We start from the raw sequence: 20,448 nt of genomic DNA, 5'->3' as shown, positions 1-20,448 counted from the left end.
TAAATACTTTGGTAGCGTCATCTCCTCGCATATGTACCGTGCGCACGTAACCGCATCGGAATACATGCACATCCGCACCGTCACGCTCGTAACCGAGTTCTGTAACTATATAAAATTTCATATACATGTACGGGGATGGAGGCACATTGGAAAATGCGCACGTGGACGAGGACCGAGGCTCCCCCTTTGCTCTCGCTTCCCTTAAGTTATCCGCCCCATAAACAAGCTCTAACTTTTGCCGAGCGCGTCGCGTCTAACGAGTATTATAATTACTGTCGCGTAACTCAATATTGCCTCCTCCCTCGATATGCTAAACTCAACGGAATATAGTGTTAATAGGCGTCGAATGGCGCGCGAGACCGAGGAACAACGTGCGGGCAAACACACACACACACACACACACAGATACGCACACAAAGTCGAAGCGTGTGTATGGATGAGTTGTACGTATTATACACGAGTGTAATGTAAAGCTTTGTGTATGGATGCGAAGGAGTGTGGGTCTATAGGTGGAGGAAAAGCAAAGCAACGCTGCAGCACACACCCCGCTCCTATTAATTGCGCTTCACCCTAAATGCAAATTGTTCGAAATTGAGCGAGGGCTCCCCGAATATTTGGAAACTCCATTACGGCCAGTGTTCGTCCTTTCGTGCATCTAACCATCCCGCGCAGCTTCGAAGGCAACTGGGAGACACTGGAGAGCGGGAGAGAGAGAGAGAGAGAGAGAGAGGCCAGGCGGAAGATGAGGGTGGAGAGTGTTTCGAGCGAGGGAGATCGAGGACTGAGAATAGAGGCTCGTGTGAGGTGGGCGGTTACCATCGTAAGGACGTTAACGTCGTAGCGAGCCACACAAAACTTGGCTTCGATATATCCTCGTGTTTGTACTCGATAGATCCACTAGACCGTGTCCTCGACTCCTTGATACACGGAGTTCGTGTGTATGCACGTGGTCTGAACGTTGGGACGGAGCTTTCTGACTTCGTTGGGAAAATGGAGACATTTTTGGGCTGGAAACGTAATGCTTTGGAAGAGTTCGATTCCACTAGGAGATGATCAACGAATTTTTGATTATTTGGATGCTTTCAAAAGGTCGAATCGATTAATAACGAACGTGCCATTCTCCCTGGCGAACGATGCGTCAAAATACTCGTTGCTTTGCGTAAATCTACTGGAGGCTATTTCGGTGGTCGTAATATAATGTGGATTGGAAGCGCAAGGAAGCGAGAAGCAAGCAATTTTCTTTAGTATTATCCCGGTTTTAGTCTCGTTGGCATTCATTTGTAAAAACGAGATTGGTTGTGGCGAGGGAGTTGAGGGTCTTCGGGAAAAGTAAATATCGTTGGGAATAGCGGGAAGAGCGCGAGAAACGAAGAAAAGGAGAATGGAAGTTGATCGCCTGGACGTGGACGAATGGTAGCACCGAGGAGCTCATCCGGAGCTGTAACCGTCGCAAATCTATACGTACTTGTCTGTGTGTGTTTATATACACCGGAAGATTAGCTGTCCGTCGATCGTTTTCCGTGAGGTCTGCGGGCTCAATTAAGTACTCCGTTTAGTGCGGGGGCGGTGAGCTCCGGTAAAAAGGGTTGCCGGAGTCGTTCGTGGCTCTCGCTCAGTCGGCGGGAGAAGCAGCATCAAGCGTGCTGGGTTCGCGACCAGAAACCCTTATCCGGCGATGGGAGAGCAATGGGAACTCGCCGATGTACGTATACACGGATGTGTCTGAGAGAGAGAAAGGATGGAGCAACGAACTCCCCTCGAGCATCAATCATGTCGGCAGCAACCCTTTACCGAGGGCGGTTTTACTCTCCATTGAGACGGAGTGTTGTGCTCAAACACAAAAACACTTCATTTGGCAGATTAGCTGTTAAACACCGGGCTCCACCGTACTATTCTCTCTTTCTCTCTCTCTCTCTCTCTCTCTCTCTCTCTCTCTCTCTCTCTCTCTCTCTCTCTCTCTCTCTCAATAGAACACACGCTCAATGTAGAATGGAAGAAGCGGTACACGTGTCACTGGGTGCCATGTAAGAGTGCCTTAATGACGCCTCTCTCTCTTTACCGCTTCGTCGCGGTTACTGCTTCGAAAAATACTGCGAACGATGTAACAAATCTGTTTTTGGAACATATAAATAGGAACATAAATCGTTAGTTTCCGCTTTCAATCGTACTGCATCTTATTAGTAAGCTTTTTATTCAAAACGATATTTCGAGGTCACATATAAAATGGTTGGCCAGTCCAATGATATTTTCGTTCTTCTGGGTTGTTGATCGGATTACGGTCCCGGAGCGAAAGAGAACGAGTCGACGAGAGTGCGAATCTCCTCAACGAGGTGGGAGGAAAATTTCGACGTCATCGAACGGCAAGTTCAAATGGTCCATGTTACTACGAGATGCCTACTTTTGCTCGGGAGGAAGAGTCTCGGTGATGAGTTGATGGCGTTCACGAAGAGTGCGATTGAACCCGGTGGAACAGAAGCGATTCAGTAGATTTCAGGAGAAATCAGCGAAGTTTATTTTCAAATGTGCGGTGAACGTTCACCAGAGTGCGAACGCGGACGTAATTTCCTTGGAATTTTAAAACAGCGCCAGGCGCCGTGGAAGCAGCGGCATACAAAAAAACGTACGCCCGGGAGTTTTCTCTTGTGGTTTTCGTTCTCAGGGGACGGCTGAAAGTTACGCAATACTTAATGAGGTATGACCTTAGAACGCGATGTACATACCTGCAGACGCGAAGGACCTCGAGAATTGGCCTGGAAAGGAAGCGGCTGAAGAGCCAGATATCGCAGCTTTGTCGGCGAGACCGTCAATTAACAATTAGCTGGCGGTCCTTGTAATCGAATTACGTGGTCCATTGTCGGTACCAGGTACAAACGTATTCAGTTCCGTTATCGGCTACCCTTCAGGCTTTGCTGTTTTTCTTCCTCTTCATCTTACTCTCATTTGATGTTTATTCCTTTTCTATCCTTCTCGTCTTTCTCTTGAACGAGGCAACGTCTTCCTCGATCGGGGGGCTCTTTACTCCGCCTGGCAAAACGCCGCGCGTCCTCGACCCGAGATCGAGTTTCTTGCCTCGGCTCTTTCTTACATGCGCGCAGCACACTGCGTCATCGCGACAACACACCGGCGCACACCTTTCTTCCCCTCGGATCTTCGTCTCTCTGCACATCCACCAGAAGCAAATGCCATGAAAGTGACCGATTTGGGAGCGGATCATTGCCCGACGTGCCGGCAATAGTCTCACCTTTATCGTTTGGACACCCGATATATAAGAGCTCTGCCTAAAACTAGATGCAGAATGCAGCCCGGAGGGATCTCTTACAAAGGCAGCCAGCCGGCCTCTCGACGAGACCGCCATCTCACTTTCTTCATTCTCCTTTTTCCTTAGCCCCGAGATAATACAGGGTGAGAGCGAGAAAGGGAACTCCTGGATGAATGTCACTAAAAATATATCCGTTTCACATGCTTCTCCTAAGTTTTTCTGGCTCCGATCTCACTACACAATATATCTCGTAGTTCCCCGGCTCGCGGCGCGTCACCTAATACGTGTAAGGCACCCCTCTCCGAACCAGTACACAAGCTCCCGACATAGTTTTCTTCGCCTTTGGATACGTCGACACAACATTTTATTTCGCAGCTAAATCTTCCCTGCGAAATTACGAAAAACCACGCACCCCAAGTATTTGTTCAAAGGCTTGAATTTTTTTCGCAATTTTTTTAAAATAGTAAAAACAGGTATTAATTGCACTTGGCTTGATCGAATTGGTATGATTGTATTTTCGCGAAGATACAGAGTAAATAATTGGAGGAAGAAATATAATAAATATTATAAACAAGATTGCGAGTTTTTAATACTTGGCGTACACGGAGATAACGGATTCGTATGGATGGCGAGGAAATAGTATTTTTCAAGAATTTTCAAAGTATTTGGGCACCGATTACGAACAGCGTAGTATTTTTTGAATTTTTCTATTTTTCGACCCTTCGATTCTAAACAGCTTTATGTGAATAGCGAAAAGCAAAAGCACGCGAGAATTATATTTCGTTTTGTTTTCGATCATGGCAGACTTGCACTTACTGATTAGTGCAAATGTATTGTAAATCACAAATTTTCACTGTTGGCATAGTAAACTCTATGATAAATACACCGATATAGACCAAATACGTGTGACGTTTTACCATACAAATAGTTTTTTTTCAGGGTTGCCCGAGCCGAAGTGACTGAAAACATTTTTTACGATACGCTTATAGAGAAAAACACTCTCGAGTCTTTTGAATAAAAGGTATTGGTCTTTCTACTATGGTGGATAGAACAATTCTTATCACTGCTTTTCAAATTAATCCCCGAGATACTATGTTCCTAGTGCTTTCCTCTAGAATTTTTTGCTTCCTTTCCTCCCTGTAATTAGTCCACTTTTAAAAAGTTTTTGTTGGGGATAACGTAATTTCTTTTTGTATCGGGCAATATAAACGTATTTAACAAATTTAAAAAATGTCTACGAATAAAAAATACGTATTTTCAATACTCGGTAAGGAGACACTGCCAGTTTCTAGATGCGACAAGGAAACATTAAATTCCGGAAGAGTTTTTAGCCGCATTTGTAACATCAAAAAAGTAATTCTGCTTCGAAATTGAAATTGCGTTCCACTTTACATCGAAATAAAATGGAAAAAAATTGCGATTTATTATTCGAAGAATCGAGTGTCGAATGTCAGCTCTGAAAGCAAACGTGCTTTCTTCCCAAGCCACGAATCCTAAGGCCCTAACGGAACAATTTCAATAAGCCTCGATGCGAGATCGTCGTTAAATTGAGAATTCCCAGCACCGCTGCCCGCCGCAGCGACCTTTCGTGGCGAGATTCTGAGACTAAGATTGTTCATTGAAGATAGACAAAGTTGTCAAATGCAGGAAATATTCTACCAGTCCCACGTGCACATACAAAACGAATATACGTGTTCGAACGTACGGTATTCACATTCGTTGGATGTTGTACACATCGTATATAATATAGAGGCGAAACATAGAGAGAGAGCAAACGGAGAATATCGGAAGATATATCCAAACGGGTCCGCAACTATTAATTTGGTTCCCAGGAGCAGCGGGAAATCGGTGCTGGTGCCTCCGGGGCAACAGATTACTGTCTGTGCAGACGATGTACGTATACACGTGTGCAGGACGAAGGAGAGCTTGGACGCGAGCGTTCGCTGTCCTTGCAACGTTCTCTGTTACTCGCTCGACGGGACACTCCCAGTCGCCCTGTGAAGTTAATAATCATCAAAAGTCGCAGTGTTTGCCGAGGGCGGACGAGACCCTTTGTGCAAAGGTCTCGCGCCACGCGTGCTCCTGACGCTAATATGACTCCACTGGGCTTTATTACGAGTTATTACAGCAACGTTTCTTCGCCTGACTGCCACTGGAGAACACCGGGAAAAGAACACACTGTCGATGCTCGATAATGCGTATTTACCCCTCGACACTTATTTTCATATTTCGAATGCAGCTCATCGCGGTCAGCAGCAGCAAATTCGGGTTTCGGTGAAAGTGCCAGAGGATTTTCCGATTCGAGTAAACGGCTGCAAAACTTTGTCGTTATTCCGCAGCTGCATCGAAAAAATCTCGCTCAATTCAGAGCCCGTTTTCGGAGGCTGCGGAGGCGATAAAACAATCCGTGGCGCAGAGAAACGGCTCAAACTACACCCATTGAAATCGCACTAGTTCATCTAACCTTGGCTATATTTGTCGTAGCACCCTCAAACATTTTGCTCTATTCTCCCTTTCGTTCTGTTTCTTCTTTTCAATTAAACAACAGCGAGAACTATGACCTATGACAACTGCCAAATTGCGCACAAGCGGCAGCACGCCCTCGCGATTTTCGCTCTTTTATCTCTCCGCGCCTCTCTCCCTCGCTCTTCCTCTCTTTCTCTTGACAGGCTCGTTCCTTATGTAGGGCAAACATATTGCTGCGTGATATACCTGCGATCCGGTTTACAAAGGGTGCATTCAAGCACGCTTGCGAGACCGGGTTCATCGAAAGACAGAGAGAGGAAAAGGGGAGCGAGGGCGACAACGAGATACGGGACCGCAGAGCCTCTGTAAGACAATGCTTTGGACCGGTGTCAAAATACACGAGAGCCATAAGGCTAATTTGGCGAATTAATCGAGCACCGTTTTTCGTATCGCCCTCTTTTCTTTTTCTCTACTTTTTCTTTCTTTTTGCCCGCTCCATTTCTTGTCAGTGGTGCACTGAGCTGCAGTACTGCGGTTAGCTCGTCCCAGGATATGTCACACGACGTGGGACACAAATGGCTCGAGTTAGCCTCTCTTTAGAGTCGATCGTCCAAATTCGACGCTCTTCGCTTCGATTCGATTCGGACGAATATTTCGTACGAAAAATCTCGACGAAAATGGGAACGGAGGAAGAAAATTTCTTCGGATCAGACAGCTGGAAGCCCAAGTGAAAATTTGAGAAAAATTTCGATGGAATTATACTCCAATGACGCTGACGCTTTTTTGAACGATCGTCTGGACAAAAATGTTGAATGCTCAACCATTTGAAAAAAATCTTGAAAAATCACGTTTAGAAAAATCACGAATCTCTAACTATGAGAAATGAGTGAACGAAATAACTGCATGGAAAAACTTATTTCGATGATTTTCGAGCTACGACACGTTGCTTTTCGAGATCTTGCGCTCTCCACTCTCCCGTTATCAAAGTTTCCCTTTGTCGTTTATTTTCGTCTCCGCGTGTATCAATGACGTCGAGACTGCGGAGAGGGTTTCATTGTATAAAAGTGAAATCGGGTCTTGTTTGGGATGTTATTTGTAGCGCATTATTGTGTCGCGAGGCCAAAACGGAGAGAGAGAAATAGAGAAAGGGAGAGACATACGAGGCTAGAAGCGGACTCGGGGCGTTGGAGTGTTTAAGGGTGATTACACGCAACGACAGGGGTGGCTTTATTGGAGAAGGCTAACAGTGGTGCTCATTCTCAGACTCTCTCTCGTACGCATAAACACGAGAAATCCACTGCCCGTGCCTTCACTTTTTGCCTCCGTCGTTCATCGTGCCCTCGTGTTTGTATACAAGTATCTGTACATGAGCGATTCCGTGGCAAATGAATCAATTTAAAGCTCCTTGCAAAAAATCGATTTTAACGATTTTTCAGACCGCTGTGGAAAGCCTCGTTTGGAAAATTGAATTTTTTCTAGAAAATATTAACGTGTACGCCCCCATTTCCAGAAGCTGCTAGATCAAGCAGCTTGCAAATTATTCGGAAGATAAAACTTCACCACGAATTTGTCGTTTTCAAAACATCGACGAATCGGAGAATATTACTTTTCAATTTTCAATCGCCATTGCTGATTAGTCGACGAGTGTAAAGCTGTTTTCGAGTAAAAGAGAACTCGAAATTCGACATAATATTATATGTTGGTCAATAATCGCATGGAACTTTTCAACAATAGAAATTAACAAATTTAGCTGTTCCGTGAAAAAGAAGCTGCGAAACCTCAAAAAAACGTTTAATCTTCTCATTCGATTGGCGTTATAACGGTAGCGTAATATGAAGAAAAATTGATGATAATATTTATATTTTATTTCAAGAATTTTCATGCAATATTTTATGCAATAAAAGTGTGCGCGTGAGCATGTATATAAAGATACATATAGCTCCGCGCCGAGAAGAACGCGATCCGATTACGCTGTCGAGACTATTAGTGAGCTGTCCCAGGGAAATTCACCGAGAAACGAGAAGCCGGTAAGGGATGCTGCGCCACAGAGATAAAATCATCCCCTCGTGTTCTCCTCTCGCTCTCTTATTCCCGTCGTGCACATTTTCCTTGTTTCTCCAACTGTAAATACAACAATTCATAATTTGTCTGTACTCTTTTGCTCTGTGTGCGTCGTTACCACTTTCCAAGTACACGGACACATCCAGGAATCGTTTATTTTCCCATTTTACGAGAGAACAAAGGGAAAAAACGATTTGTTCGCCGGTCATTTGCACATTGTGCTACTAATTTGATACTTTGCAATTGCATAAAACACACAAGTCACCACAGGAACGTAGCTAGTTTGACTTTTCGATTAAAACATTTCAATGAGTGCGTTTATCAAAAATCAACGTTAAAACGAATTTTCCTATTTTCGAATGAGCTTTACGAGAGCGAAGAGACGCACGTTTGGATTTTCACGAAATTTTCTTTTGCTTCTAAGCAATAAGCTTGATCACAGTTCCCCTTTGATTTTCGTTTGACTTGGCTAGACTAAGCAAAAAAGAAAACGATTTGAAAAAAAAATTTTCAATTTAAAAAAAATGGTGCTCAAATCCAGTTTCTCGTTCTTTCGACCCAGCAACTGTACAGCCTCGTTAATGGATAATTGAATTTGTCTGAGTACGAAACACTTATAACCTATTTTTCAAGGATTCGGGGAGGAGAAAAGAGACACACACACTCGATTGAGAACGACTGTTTGGGATTGAATTTGCCCGACAGTTTGACAGAGGGTAGTGGTTGGTGATGATGGTGGTGGCAATGGCACGGTAGAGTTGAGCCAGAGGGGAGGGGGTGTATAAAAAGCGCGGGAATAATAGACTGGAACCCTCTCGAAAACACCGCCCTTCGATCGGACGTGCATACCGCACGAGCCTGGAGATTCTCCGCAGAGTTCAATCTTTCTCTCTGTCTCTCCCTGCTCGCCCTCGCTCTCTTCCTCTTGTATATTTTCCTCATACAACTGGTCCTTGTGCCATTTCTCCCTTTCTCTAACCCTCGACAGTGTATCTAGGCTTATTCTACGATCTAACCCCTGCGATTACACTGATAGGTCTTTAATGGAGGCTCGCACCTAAATATACGCATCTATAAGGGCATACACGAAGCGCGCGCACCCTTCGAATACGAAATCGTCTGAAGGAGTTGGAGCAGTCAATCGATGCTCTCCTATCATTCATTAGGCACTTCACGCGGGATTTCGTGTTTGCAGGATCCACACACGTTCGACAATGGCCCTTCAGAGCCACTGGAATTCCATAAGTCATCGAGCACGCAGTTGGACTTTGTTTTTCCAGTTTAAATTCCTTTCGCTGTGCTCTTTTCATTCGCTCATTAAGGCAGATCGTGCTCGAAGAATTTTATTTTGTGGATGATTTTTAATCCCTGATTAAGGATACGCCGTCACTTTAAATTCAAGTCAGAGTTATTTATTCGAGATTGTAAATACATTTTTTCAACTTATCTCTTGGCGAATGAAATTACAAGCCGTTAATTGATCCGGGATCCATCGCTGACTGAAACCAAATTTTCATTCGTCCTTGACGGAAATACTACAGTTTTTTATGTTAAAAATCGCATTAGAGAGGGCAAAGGGTAAGCACAACGGGAAATGGATCAAGAAAAAAGTATGAATAAAAAGACAGAAGGCTATGACAGGAATGGGCTAAGCCAGGAAGAAACAAAATGCCGAAATAAGCAGATGTGAGGTTATACGAGTTCTCATTATCAATTTCGTTCAATCTTCAACGTGATTCATCTTTATTACTAACAAGTCAATCGTCTCGAATTTTTTCCCAAACCTTCGTTATATATTCCATTGTTATCGCGTGTACTTTTTCATAAACACCGTAAAAAGCGTTCATTCGTTATATGGAAAAAACGATTTTTTACGCACGGTCCCTGTGTATTTTTCTTCATATTTAAGCACGTTTATCTCAATAACCAATAAGAGTAATCCTTTCAAATTTGATATGCCTGTCAGTCGACTAGCCATTTAAACTGTGTGTAAATTTCAAGATTTTCTTAAAAAAATCGTTTCGTGCAGCTTAAACGCATGAAAATAGTTGAAAGTCTTAAATTTGAGAAAATTTCTTAACTGCAAATATCAATGCAAAAGAGACGTTAGTTTTGCTATGTAAATGATTCCAACGATCTTTCCGACATTCTAATACGCCCTGAGGGGGCTCCCCGAAGGTGTGCACACCGTAAAACTCTTCTGATATGATTCTCGCAATGGTACTTGAATGTATATACACGTGTATTTACTTGGGATACAATACGTCTGTATTATATCGTATCTGACGAACAATGGTGAAAATCTGTTAATACGGCGGGGAAACGACAATGCGTTCGTCGCCCCGTGATCGCCTCGAATACCTTTTACCGTCGCTAATCCAAATTCGACGTGCCACGATCGTCCAAGCGTATAAAAACGCGGTCCCCGAGATTCGTGCGTTCTCCATCCGTCCTTAGCAAAAGTGCAGGACACTCGAGAAAAAAAAAGCAACTGCATCGACGTACGCTCACATCAGTTTCGGGGCTCGAAAATACTCACATGTATATGTCCCAATGCCCTGCTGTGACCGAACGAGGACAAGAGTGAGCTGATTTTTCTCGCGATAATGAAATTTCGAGAGTGCTCGCCATTGTCGAGTCGAAAATTTTTTCTCGAGGATCGCAAAACGCGCCGTTACTCGTTGCGTCAGAGAGCTCCGGAAATATGTGAAATATCGAATGAAAAGCGTCAGAAGAATTTACGATTTTTTCCCTCTAACGAGATAATAATTTTCCATGTGAATATTCATGCTTCGCGAGTATAAACGCGAGCGAATAATCCAAGTTGAAATCACAGGCAAAAACTTTCGATACGAATGAAATTTCATGTTACGAAATTGATAAGTGTCATCCCTCCTGAAATTTTTCAATCTCGCACATCATCTTGGCGCGTGAGCTTTTTTAATGCGATTCCTCTCAATAACACCGACTGCTCCGCTTCCTAAGAAATTTCCTTCCAACTTCCATTACAATAAAAGCCAAGGAGAATATAGATATGCGGATGCGGACAAAAGAAGGGGGGAAATGAGAGACGAATGAGATGTACGAAGAAGAACGTTCGATATCGTCGCCTCATTACCGTATAATATAAATCCAAAATTCACTTTTGCTGAGATTCTCTTCTCCGTTGGTCTCTCCGTATTCCGTAGATCTTTTTCCGTCTCTTATTCTCATTTTGCATCAATTCTCGCTCAGTTAAAGCCGTCTAAACGAGTTTATCCTCGGCAATATCATTCCTCGGTGGAGCTCGCACACTTTCTCTCTTTTCTCCCTCCCTCGCTCTCTCTCTCTCTCTCTCTCAGGTGTCGCTCGTTCGCGATGCTCGATGCCGCCCGCGCGCAACGAAACATTTTGTGGAATGAGGTGGTGCGGGTATACGAGAGCTTTCGAAGTACCTACTCTAATAGATTTACGACCTAAAAAGGTTAAGCCACGTTAGTCCTCTTCTTTATATTTCCGCGAGGAGGCGAACGACGTTTCACTTTCTCGAATCTTATTTTTCATCCCCTCGCGCGCGCGCGCGTGCCTCGCCCCTCGCTCTTCACCTTTTTTCTCCTTTTCTCTTGCTCTCCGCTCTTCCTTCCTTTCCTCTTCCTTTATTTCCTCCTTCCACTCGCAAGGGGAAGGAGTCGCTTGAAGAAAACGTCACGATATCGTTCGACCAACCCTCTTCGCCTCTCCGTCCATCAGCCACGTCTTGCCTCGGCACGGATAAGAGGGTGAAGCGAAATTCGCTTATTTTCCCATCATTTCAACGTGGCATCTTGTCCCTTCGTCGCCCTCCTCTCGCAACCCGGACCGAAGCCTCTTTTATCATCGCCCCGGGGTGGCCGAACGAACATTCGATTATATCTATGTACGTACACGGATATACACGTTTATATATTGTGCACGTAAATATAGAGCCTCTGAGGAACGAAGAAACGAGCGAGCGTGAAAGAAAATTGCTTCTTCTTCTTCTTCATAAACGATGAAATATCAGCTTGATGAAGAATCGGAAATTCGCGTCTTGTCATTATAGTAATAGGATATATTTTCATCCTGCAGCATCGCGAGCCGAACCAGTTTACATTCAATTTACTTTATTCTCAAGTTTTCCGTTCGTTATAATAGATTGGAAATACGAACGACGATAACGGCCACTTACAACGTCGGCTACATCCTTAAGAAAAATCATCCAGAGCGCTCGTCGCTTTATTGGATTTTTGGAAGCTAGATTTTCTCACTTTAGGTCTAGAGAAACTCGAAATTTCATTACCTTTTGGACTGAAGTTGGAGATTCTCGTGCTCTCGAACGCTCGATAATGGCGATGCGTGTATCAACATTTTTTTCCTTTGTTTTTCAAATATTTTCCCACGCGGTAGTTCAATGGTGGGAAAAGAGGTTAATGGGAAAATGGGACAAAGAAAAAATTGCGTTTGTGATTTTTCCCTTTCTCGCGTGAGATTTTCATTCGTCAAAGATTCTCATTCCGAACAAAACCTGAAATCGTTCAACAAAACCTGAAATCGTTCAACAAAACGAACGATCCGGCTGAGCAGAAGCGCCTTGTACGTTTGCATTTATTGGATTTTTGGAAAACATCATCAAAGTGTTAGAGTTCAATCGACGTATGTACGAGTACTTACTTTACCAAGGCCAAGGAGTTTAGCGACCTGCCAACAGCAGCCATGTTACAATAAAGAAATCAACATGGCCGCGGTCGGGTCTCGCCTCGAGCGCTCACGAGACGTTCGCTTCTTCTTCTTTCATCTCCTTTGGCATTCTCTTCGCTCTCCTTCTCTCTCTCTCTCTCTCTCTCTCACTTTCGATTTCGCCCCTCGAGCTTGTTACCCTCTTGATGCTGAGGAATAAGGGTGGACCTCTCCGACAGCCCCTTGCCTTTTCTTACAAGCTAGTTTTAGGGGTGGATCCGCCCCTTTCCCTTCTCACTCACTCCTTTTACCTCGTTCTCATAGCCATTACCTTCGAGCAGTATTCTCATTGCACTTTTTCCTTCTCTCCCGTTTTCTCCTCCCTTTTTTTCTCTTTCGCTCTTTGCTATTTCACTCGCGCCCTTCTCGCCTCCTTTTTCGTGTAACGAGCCCGCGGCTTTTCTCGCTTTTACCGAGTGACGCGATCCGTTCTGTGTTTGTACCTCCACGAGAATGAAAAAAAAGAAAGAAAAAACGGAGAGAGAGAGAGAACCTCATTTACCCACCCCTTTTTGTGACCCTCGTACTCCACTGTACATTGGTTACTGTCTTCAATTTACCCACTCGAGGACCATTATAGTCGCTGCTTTTTATATACACCAGCAGCTGATAATTCCCTTGGTTCTGGCACTTTTCAAAATTACCTTTGATTTATACAAAGCCCGTTTGATATTACTGCGAAGGAAATTTCTCATCCAAAGTACAAAAACCGCGACTTTGTGCCCTGGCGAGCAATTTACTTTATCAAGTTTTGATTTACAGCCGAGAAAAAATGGCGCGAGATCGACGAACAAAATTCATTTGATTTATTTTTCTCGTGGTCTCTCTTGCAGTCAATCCTGTTATCATCGAATTTCCAGTGAATATCTTCATGAGATACTAATCGACGATTAATTTATTTATATGAAATGGCTTTGAAAGGAAAAAGGGAAAACGAGTGTTGGAATGCAAAGCTATTTCATTTTCTCTCGACTCCAATTTCGTAGCCGCATTAACCCATTAATATGCACAAAACAGCCATTTTGGAAACGCAATTTCAAGTACACAGTTTTAACTGAGGAACGAAAGAAAATTTCTTCAAAATCTAATACCGGGGGTTTTCGAGGGTGCTCTTTCAGAATTTGGCATTTATTTTGTAAAATTAAATCAAAATATTTATTATTTTTGCGTTTTTAATTAAAAAATTTTCGAGGTTTTTTTTTCGAATCGATTTTTGTTATTGTTGCTGTACTTGAAGAACCATATTATCGCTAGCAAAGGCGTTCTGAATGTCTGACCTTTCCATAACACTGGTTATAAACTCTTTTTTCCCACTCAGTTTTTCCAAGATGGTGGTTTTAGTAAAACAGCATATCGTCAATTTTCATGATTTTTTTTCTCGAAAAAAATTAACTTAACGAAAAAATTTTATAGAACGAAAAGTATTTAGAATCATCCTAAAAGTACGTGTGATTTTTTTCAAAAATTTTCTAGCTATTTTTGAATTTTTCAATCTAGACAATTTTTTGAACAATTTCAAAAATTCTGGAAAAATTCACACGTATTCTTTGGATGATTCTAAACACTTTTCGTTCTACAAAACTTTTTCGTTAATTTGAGAATTTTTGAGAAAAAAATTATGAACCTATAGAACTTTCTTTTTTGTTTTGTTTTGTTTTTATTTTTAAATTTTTTTTTCTCGTTATGAATAATGTTTTATTTTTTTATAACTATTATTCTTTTGCGTATGCAGAATCAAAATAAGTTTTGTAGAAATGACTCAAAGGCTTTACATGTCGTACAATTTATATTTTTGGTGTATTTGAAATTAGGTGTCTAAAATTGTCGTTTTGCGCATCAATGGAGTAAAGATAATTGATAAGCACAAAGTTACAATTAACAGTTATTTATCCGTTCATCTAACAATACATAAGAAATTCGATAAGAAATATCCTCAGAGCTCTTTAATCGATGTCTGTTTTTCTTCTTCAAATAACTTCCACTTTAAATAATTTCCCATCAAAACCCAAACGGTTATAATGAGTTTTTTTTTAATTTTTTTTTCATTTTTATTTCTCTTTCTCAACGATAAATGAAGCCGCAGGAATGTAGTTTCGGTGTATGAGTAGTAGTCGATTAGAAAGTCGGAATGTGCCGAATGCGAAGCGGAAAAACACAACCGTTGAATTTCCCTAATGGACATTTTTCTACACCGTAAGCTTCCAACAGCTTATTACATCATTCGGATCTTAAAATATATAGAACGACGATGGCTGTTCGACGACGGCGTAACACGGTGGCAGAATGGCCCATGAGTGGTTTTGAAAACCACTAATTAGCGGATAGAAGCTTCAGATTATGCGCTGAAGATAAGTGGATCCTGCTGTGTGCTAGGATAATACGAGGTTCCGAGCTCCTCTCGGGGCCTTTTTTTGCCCAGAGTTTTAACGTTCTTTGGCTATTGGAGCCGACCGCCGCGAAGATCGAGGATTTTTAGATTTCAAAATTAAAGAAAAGCCATTTCATCGGAATAAGCACGTCATGGGAACCGGAATAATTGTCAGAAAATTAATGCTCGAAACAATCGCATTTGAATGAATAGCGAGAAAGTTGTGGAAGTTAAAGTAGTTCGACCGTTCTATGACTAGCCAAGTTTATGTTGATTAATTTCAAGTCTAAACTATTAATAAAATTAATAAACACTTACATTGAGAATTATTTTATCATAATAACGTAATATAATGCTTTAAAAATATCGTAAAACATCAAATTTATACTTTAACTTGACTGGGAACATTTTTATTGTGCGAAAGAAAAAGCTAAGCTACTAAACGAATAAAAGCACGTGAGTCAGTCTCGAATTTACCCGAAGTTCGATCAACTGTTACCGTCAGTTCAACGTAATCTGACTGACATCCGCTTTCGACACGTCGAAAACCAAAGTTTTTTCATGTGTTCTTTTTTAAAAGCCCCGTAAGGTAATGTTTTCTTTTAAAGAAGCGGAATCTGTCATAAATTTTCTTCGCGATATAAACTTTTCCGAAGCTCGAACAGCGTACAATTTTTTCACAATTATTATTATTCTGAGCTCTCCCATAAAGTACCGTGTAAAAAACTCAAAATTGTAAATGAAACAAGTCAGTGACAAACAATAATGAATCATGATTCTCCTTGTATGAAACTTTTTTCGAAAAAACTTGTTACGGCTTCTGTTCGCAATCAAATCCTTCAGCGATGACAGAAATAATAATTGTTCCATGTCGTATCCAAAATTCTTTTGTTTCTGGTGTTCCGGTCCCGACCCCTCTCCAGAGGCTTCCCATTACCGTAGTGCACATAAAGGAAAGGTTTTATCCTGAAAAAGATTCATTGGGTTTGAAAATCATTCACAATTTCGACATTTTTTTGCTCGTCACAGGTCTGGTTCCAGAACCGACGGGCCAAGTGGCGCAGGCAGGAAAAAATGGACGCCGCGAGACTCGGCATCACGGAATATCGCCATCCGGCAAACATCAGGTATTTATCTATTGGTCGTTTCATTTTGTGATAAAAGTTGTGGAGAAAATGGTTCGTCAGACTTGCGACGGCCTATTTTCGGTCACTCTGAAACCAGGAAGTTTTATTTCACCCCAAAAAGCAACGAAAAATGTTTATTTCTCACAAATCGACGTCTTCCATTCGATAGAAATTTCATTACGAAATATTTACAAAACTGGATTTTTATATAGACCATTTTCTTTGTTGACTTAAAACTACGAAAATTAAAATGAGAAAAGAAATAATCTTCTACATCAACGGGGAGCTAACGTCGAGAGAAAATAAATTGTAAGCTTTGGCTAATCGTTGATATAAGTTTGAAGAAAAAAACCAATGTTTCAATCGAACTTTCGAAGGATATTTAAATAAACGAAGTGATTATTTTCAAAGGAACGTTGCCGGTCCCGGACTCGGTTTGCCGGGTGATCCATGGCTCACGCCACCAGCACTCCTGAGCGCTCTACCAGGTTTTTTACCGGCAGCCCATACAGGATATCCAAGCTATTTGACCTCGCCTAGACGGTTACCGTCGCCGACAAAGCTCGGGGCGGTTGCCAATGGAATCCCAGGTGAGAAACGCTCCCTCAAACAAACGTACCTCTTCCGCAATTATTTTTTCTCGCTTCTCCGCGTTTTTCTCTAAAAACAATATTCCAAACAAACATGATATTATTATTCCTGCCATCTATAAGCTTTTCTTCATTTTTTCTCGCGCTGTATTTAGTCGGAAAAGGTCTTTGGCTCGGAAAAATCGAGTTTGTCGAAGCGAATCGAAGTGAATTCATCCAAAAGGGCGTGACCTGAAATGCTTTTCAATTCAATTTACTTTTCCATTTAATTATTCGGCTCCAAATAAAAATATAAAAAAAAAAAAAACAAAGTAAAACGAATGAAATTATGATAAAAACTGACATCCGTAAAGTTTTTATCTGCAAAATTTGGTGTCTTCTTTGCTGCATTTCATTCGTATTTACGACGAGATAAATAAAATTGTATCGTTATCGATGATTCGGGTTGAACGTTCAGTGCAATCACTTAGTAATGACAGTCTGTTTCTACGCGCCGTAGGCACCATGAGCGGGGGAATCCCCGGTATGAGTAGCAGCGGTGGGCACGTCCAGTCGTCGCCGAGTCCGCCGGGCCACGATCCTCGGACATCGAGTATCCAAGCGCTGAGGATGCGAGCCAAGGAGCACGTCGAGAGCCTAACGAAAGGTCTGCAGATGGTGTGAGCCTCGATATCGTTCGATCCGGCGAGCGGGCGATGATTTCAACTCAAAACTCCAGTGTATATCGAAGAGAGAAAACCCGGAAGAAGAAAAAGACTTTCGATTGGGTCCTCGTATCGGCCGAAGTGGTGAATCTTCCTGAAGTTCGCGCGTTCGATCAAAGTGGCGAACAGTGTGGCCTGAAAAACTAAAGATTCAACGTTTTTATTACGATCCGCGTTGTTGACTCGTTCGAGCCTTGTCGAGAATGCAATCGATGCGTAAGTGAACTTCGACGATTCGCTGTTTTCGTTTTTATCCCCTTTGAGAGACTAAAAAACCGAAAATTAAGAGTGCCGCGCTCGAGGACGTTGTATCAAGTATAAATAAATGAATGAATATAGATATATAAATACAAATAAATAAATAAAACAAAAAATATATATATATATATATAAATATAAATATAAATTTGTATGTAGAAAATAGATGAAATTTGAAGATTCGACGTGGAGCGACAAAGAGATGAGAATTGAGCGTAAGATCGCTGCGACGTTAATTTGGTCAACGGGTAATGGGACAATTTCGTCCGAGGAGGGGGGGGGGGGGGGCAGAAAACATGTTTGCCAAAATGGGAGCTGCGTAGTGTCAATAAAATCGGATCCAGTAAACTTCAGCTTTCCCGGATTCTTCTTTGGAACGAAAATAAAAACAAACAAAAAGAGAGCCCTCGATGGAAAAATACGATAAGTGAACACGTAGAACGATTATCACGCAGTATTAATAAGTTAAGAGGACGAGGGAGAGTTGGCGAGTCGCGAAATTCGATAAAACCGACACGAAATAAAGGAAGAAGAAGCGAAACCATAAAATATATAGTTTAGATAAAGAAAAAAGGCTCGTTCCGTTTGTGAAAGTCGGATTTCGTCGTCGGGCACTCCCGAACGATTGAAATTGGGCGAAATCGTTAATGAAAATCAATGAAGCGAACAAATAGGAAGAAAGTTTGGGTTTAAATAATAATAACGTCCCACACATCCGAGACTCATCTATTTGTATATAAATTGATCGTGATGAAATAAAAGAAATTTGATGTACATATTCAATCGTATATTCACATAATTCATGTACAAATTCCCTGTTTGATTCGACTCCTCAGCGTTATTTCAAAAGGAGGAATGATTTTTCGTAAATTTCTTCATTTCGGATCGTTATCCCTGAAGGAAAAGCCGACAGAGTGACGAATTTTCAATATTAAAAGCCGGTACGTATACACACGTTTATATACACACGGATATATACATCTTCATAGAAAGCTTACCAGCGGCGTGCTCTGTTTGTTAGCGAATTACCATCTCAAAGAACCGTTTTAATTAAGCCTTAATTAATTTCGTCTAGCATGAACGGGGCCCTGGAATGGGGGAGAGGAGGAATAATGGAAGAGAGACTCTTCCAAGCATCTAATTATTCGGTCTTCTTTCGGTTTAATTAAAATCGCAGGACTGCCGATACAAGGCACTATTAAAGCAAATTCTGGCATATATAAAAAAAACAGCCATCCTGCCCCAATCGAATGAATATTGAAATATATTCTTCTCCAGACTGCTGGATATTTTTTCATCCTCGAGGCTCGATCTTTTTGCTTTTCCTACACAAAATGGATACTATGAAAAATCGTTTCCCATGGAAAATAAGAATCGTTCGGGAGTTACGGCTTCTCGACCGTTGATTTTGTTCTCGATGCTCTCGATTGACTGATCCTTGCAGCTGAGATGCTCCGGGGTAGAACCAATCGCAAAAGGGAATGACCGAGAAGGTTTTTTCTTGGGAATTCGATGATTTACTCAACCCCCGAAACTCGGGGTGGTTACTCCAAGGACACTGTGTGTACACGCACTGCAAACGATAGATTCGGAATGGTCACGAGACCGATTAGGTATTCCAATCCCCGCTCACACGAAGGGTGACAGTGAAGTGCTGACAGGCTCGGCATCGAGAGGAACCTCCGCACCCGGACTGGGAATTCGTTACTGGCAGAACCACGAGAATATACAGAGAGAAGTGTGGAGAAGAGAAGGACGAAGAAGGAGGGCCGGGAGGGCGAGAATCGAGAGAGACGAGACTAAAATGGGTAGAAGGTGGAACCGTAGTGGCTCAAGAGGCCAGAAACTCACCCAATAAAATGCTAATTTCTGTTTGTCGAAGTTAACCATGCGAGCGGGAGCGTAGAAATTCGAGTCCATGCGTTCTACTCCAATGGCACTTCTAACTCCTAAGACCAATATAACGATTGCGAGGGAAAGAGGAGGGTGAATAAGCTAGACGGAGGAAAAGCTTTGGGCTCTAAAAATGCCTGTTTCCAGCTGGATCGTCCAGTTTCAGTGTTTCTATCGAAGGCGCCAGCTCCCTGATCAACCTCTTCGAAGAAAATTTCGTTGAATTTGACTTCTGCCAAGAGCTAGGCTTGCTGGTTTATAATTTAATGATTGCGTCTCTGTTGGCTCGTCCGGACTTTGCGATTTGATAATCGCTCCTGAAACTCAGTCTTTCCCCAGGGAATTTTTCGTTGAAATAAGCATCCTCGTGATTCGCAACGAGTCGTTCGAAACGGAATGGTGCAATAATCGAATGATTTCATCCTAGCAGTTCCGACAGGAACGTTCAATCGTCAACAGCGTTTTAAGCTCGTGTTTTTCTTCTGGGTTTCATTGATTCCAAGCCCGAAAATCCCATTCGGCATCCGAATTGACTTAAAAACCCGGACGTAAAAGCGGCAAAAAGGTAAGTAAACATACACTAAATGGAATGGAATCAAGTTACTGGTTCTCCGTCCTGGACGAAGTAGACGGCCGTTCGTCACCGCGGAAAATCCGAGGATTCGGATGCTTGAAAAATTGGAACGGGAACGAGGCCGGATTATTAAGTTTGTTTGGAGGAAACTCGTCAGTCTTAGCGACAAGGAAAGTGCACGCGTGACCAGCACTCAAGTCCGGAAAAGACGAGAATAAAATCGGAAGAGGGAAGAAAAAGACAGAGATTGCTCTTGTAAGATTATCTAATAACATCGCACCCCATCCGAACGTGGTCGATCTAGAACCGAGTGGCCTGCTTTTCGCTGCGTCCATATGTATCGAATCTTTATTGGCTGACTAGAGGTAACGAAAAAAACGAAAATATCATTGAGAGCAAGTAAAAGAGGTACGA

General features: G+C 42.3%; 1 protein-coding gene across 2 annotated transcripts in view; it reads left to right on the top strand.

Annotated features, from left to right (window-relative positions):
* Positions 1-17,837, top strand: part of LOC122414411 (retinal homeobox protein Rx-like) — a 44,020-nt gene extending 26,183 nt beyond the window's left edge. Inside the window, exons 3-5 of one of the 2 annotated variants that reach the window (XM_043425670.1) lie at positions 15,918-16,015; positions 16,427-16,605; positions 17,105-17,837. In XM_043425670.1, coding sequence (XP_043281605.1) covers positions 15,918-16,015; positions 16,427-16,605; positions 17,105-17,268 — 441 coding nt within the window. In that variant the 3' untranslated portion in view covers positions 17,269-17,837. Of the gene's footprint in view, positions 1-15,917; positions 16,016-16,426; positions 16,606-17,084 lie in introns of both variants that reach the window. The other variant, XM_043425671.1, reaches the window with a different exon arrangement.
* The last annotated feature ends 2,611 nt before the right edge of the window (positions 17,838-20,448 follow it).

The sequence above is a fragment of the Venturia canescens genome, chromosome 8, assembly GCF_019457755.1.
Source record: "Venturia canescens isolate UGA chromosome 8, ASM1945775v1, whole genome shotgun sequence".
Taxonomy (NCBI): Eukaryota; Metazoa; Arthropoda; class Insecta; order Hymenoptera; family Ichneumonidae; genus Venturia; species Venturia canescens.
Note: the sequence above shows the minus strand (reverse complement) of the source record. Positions and strands in the feature narration are given on the sequence as shown.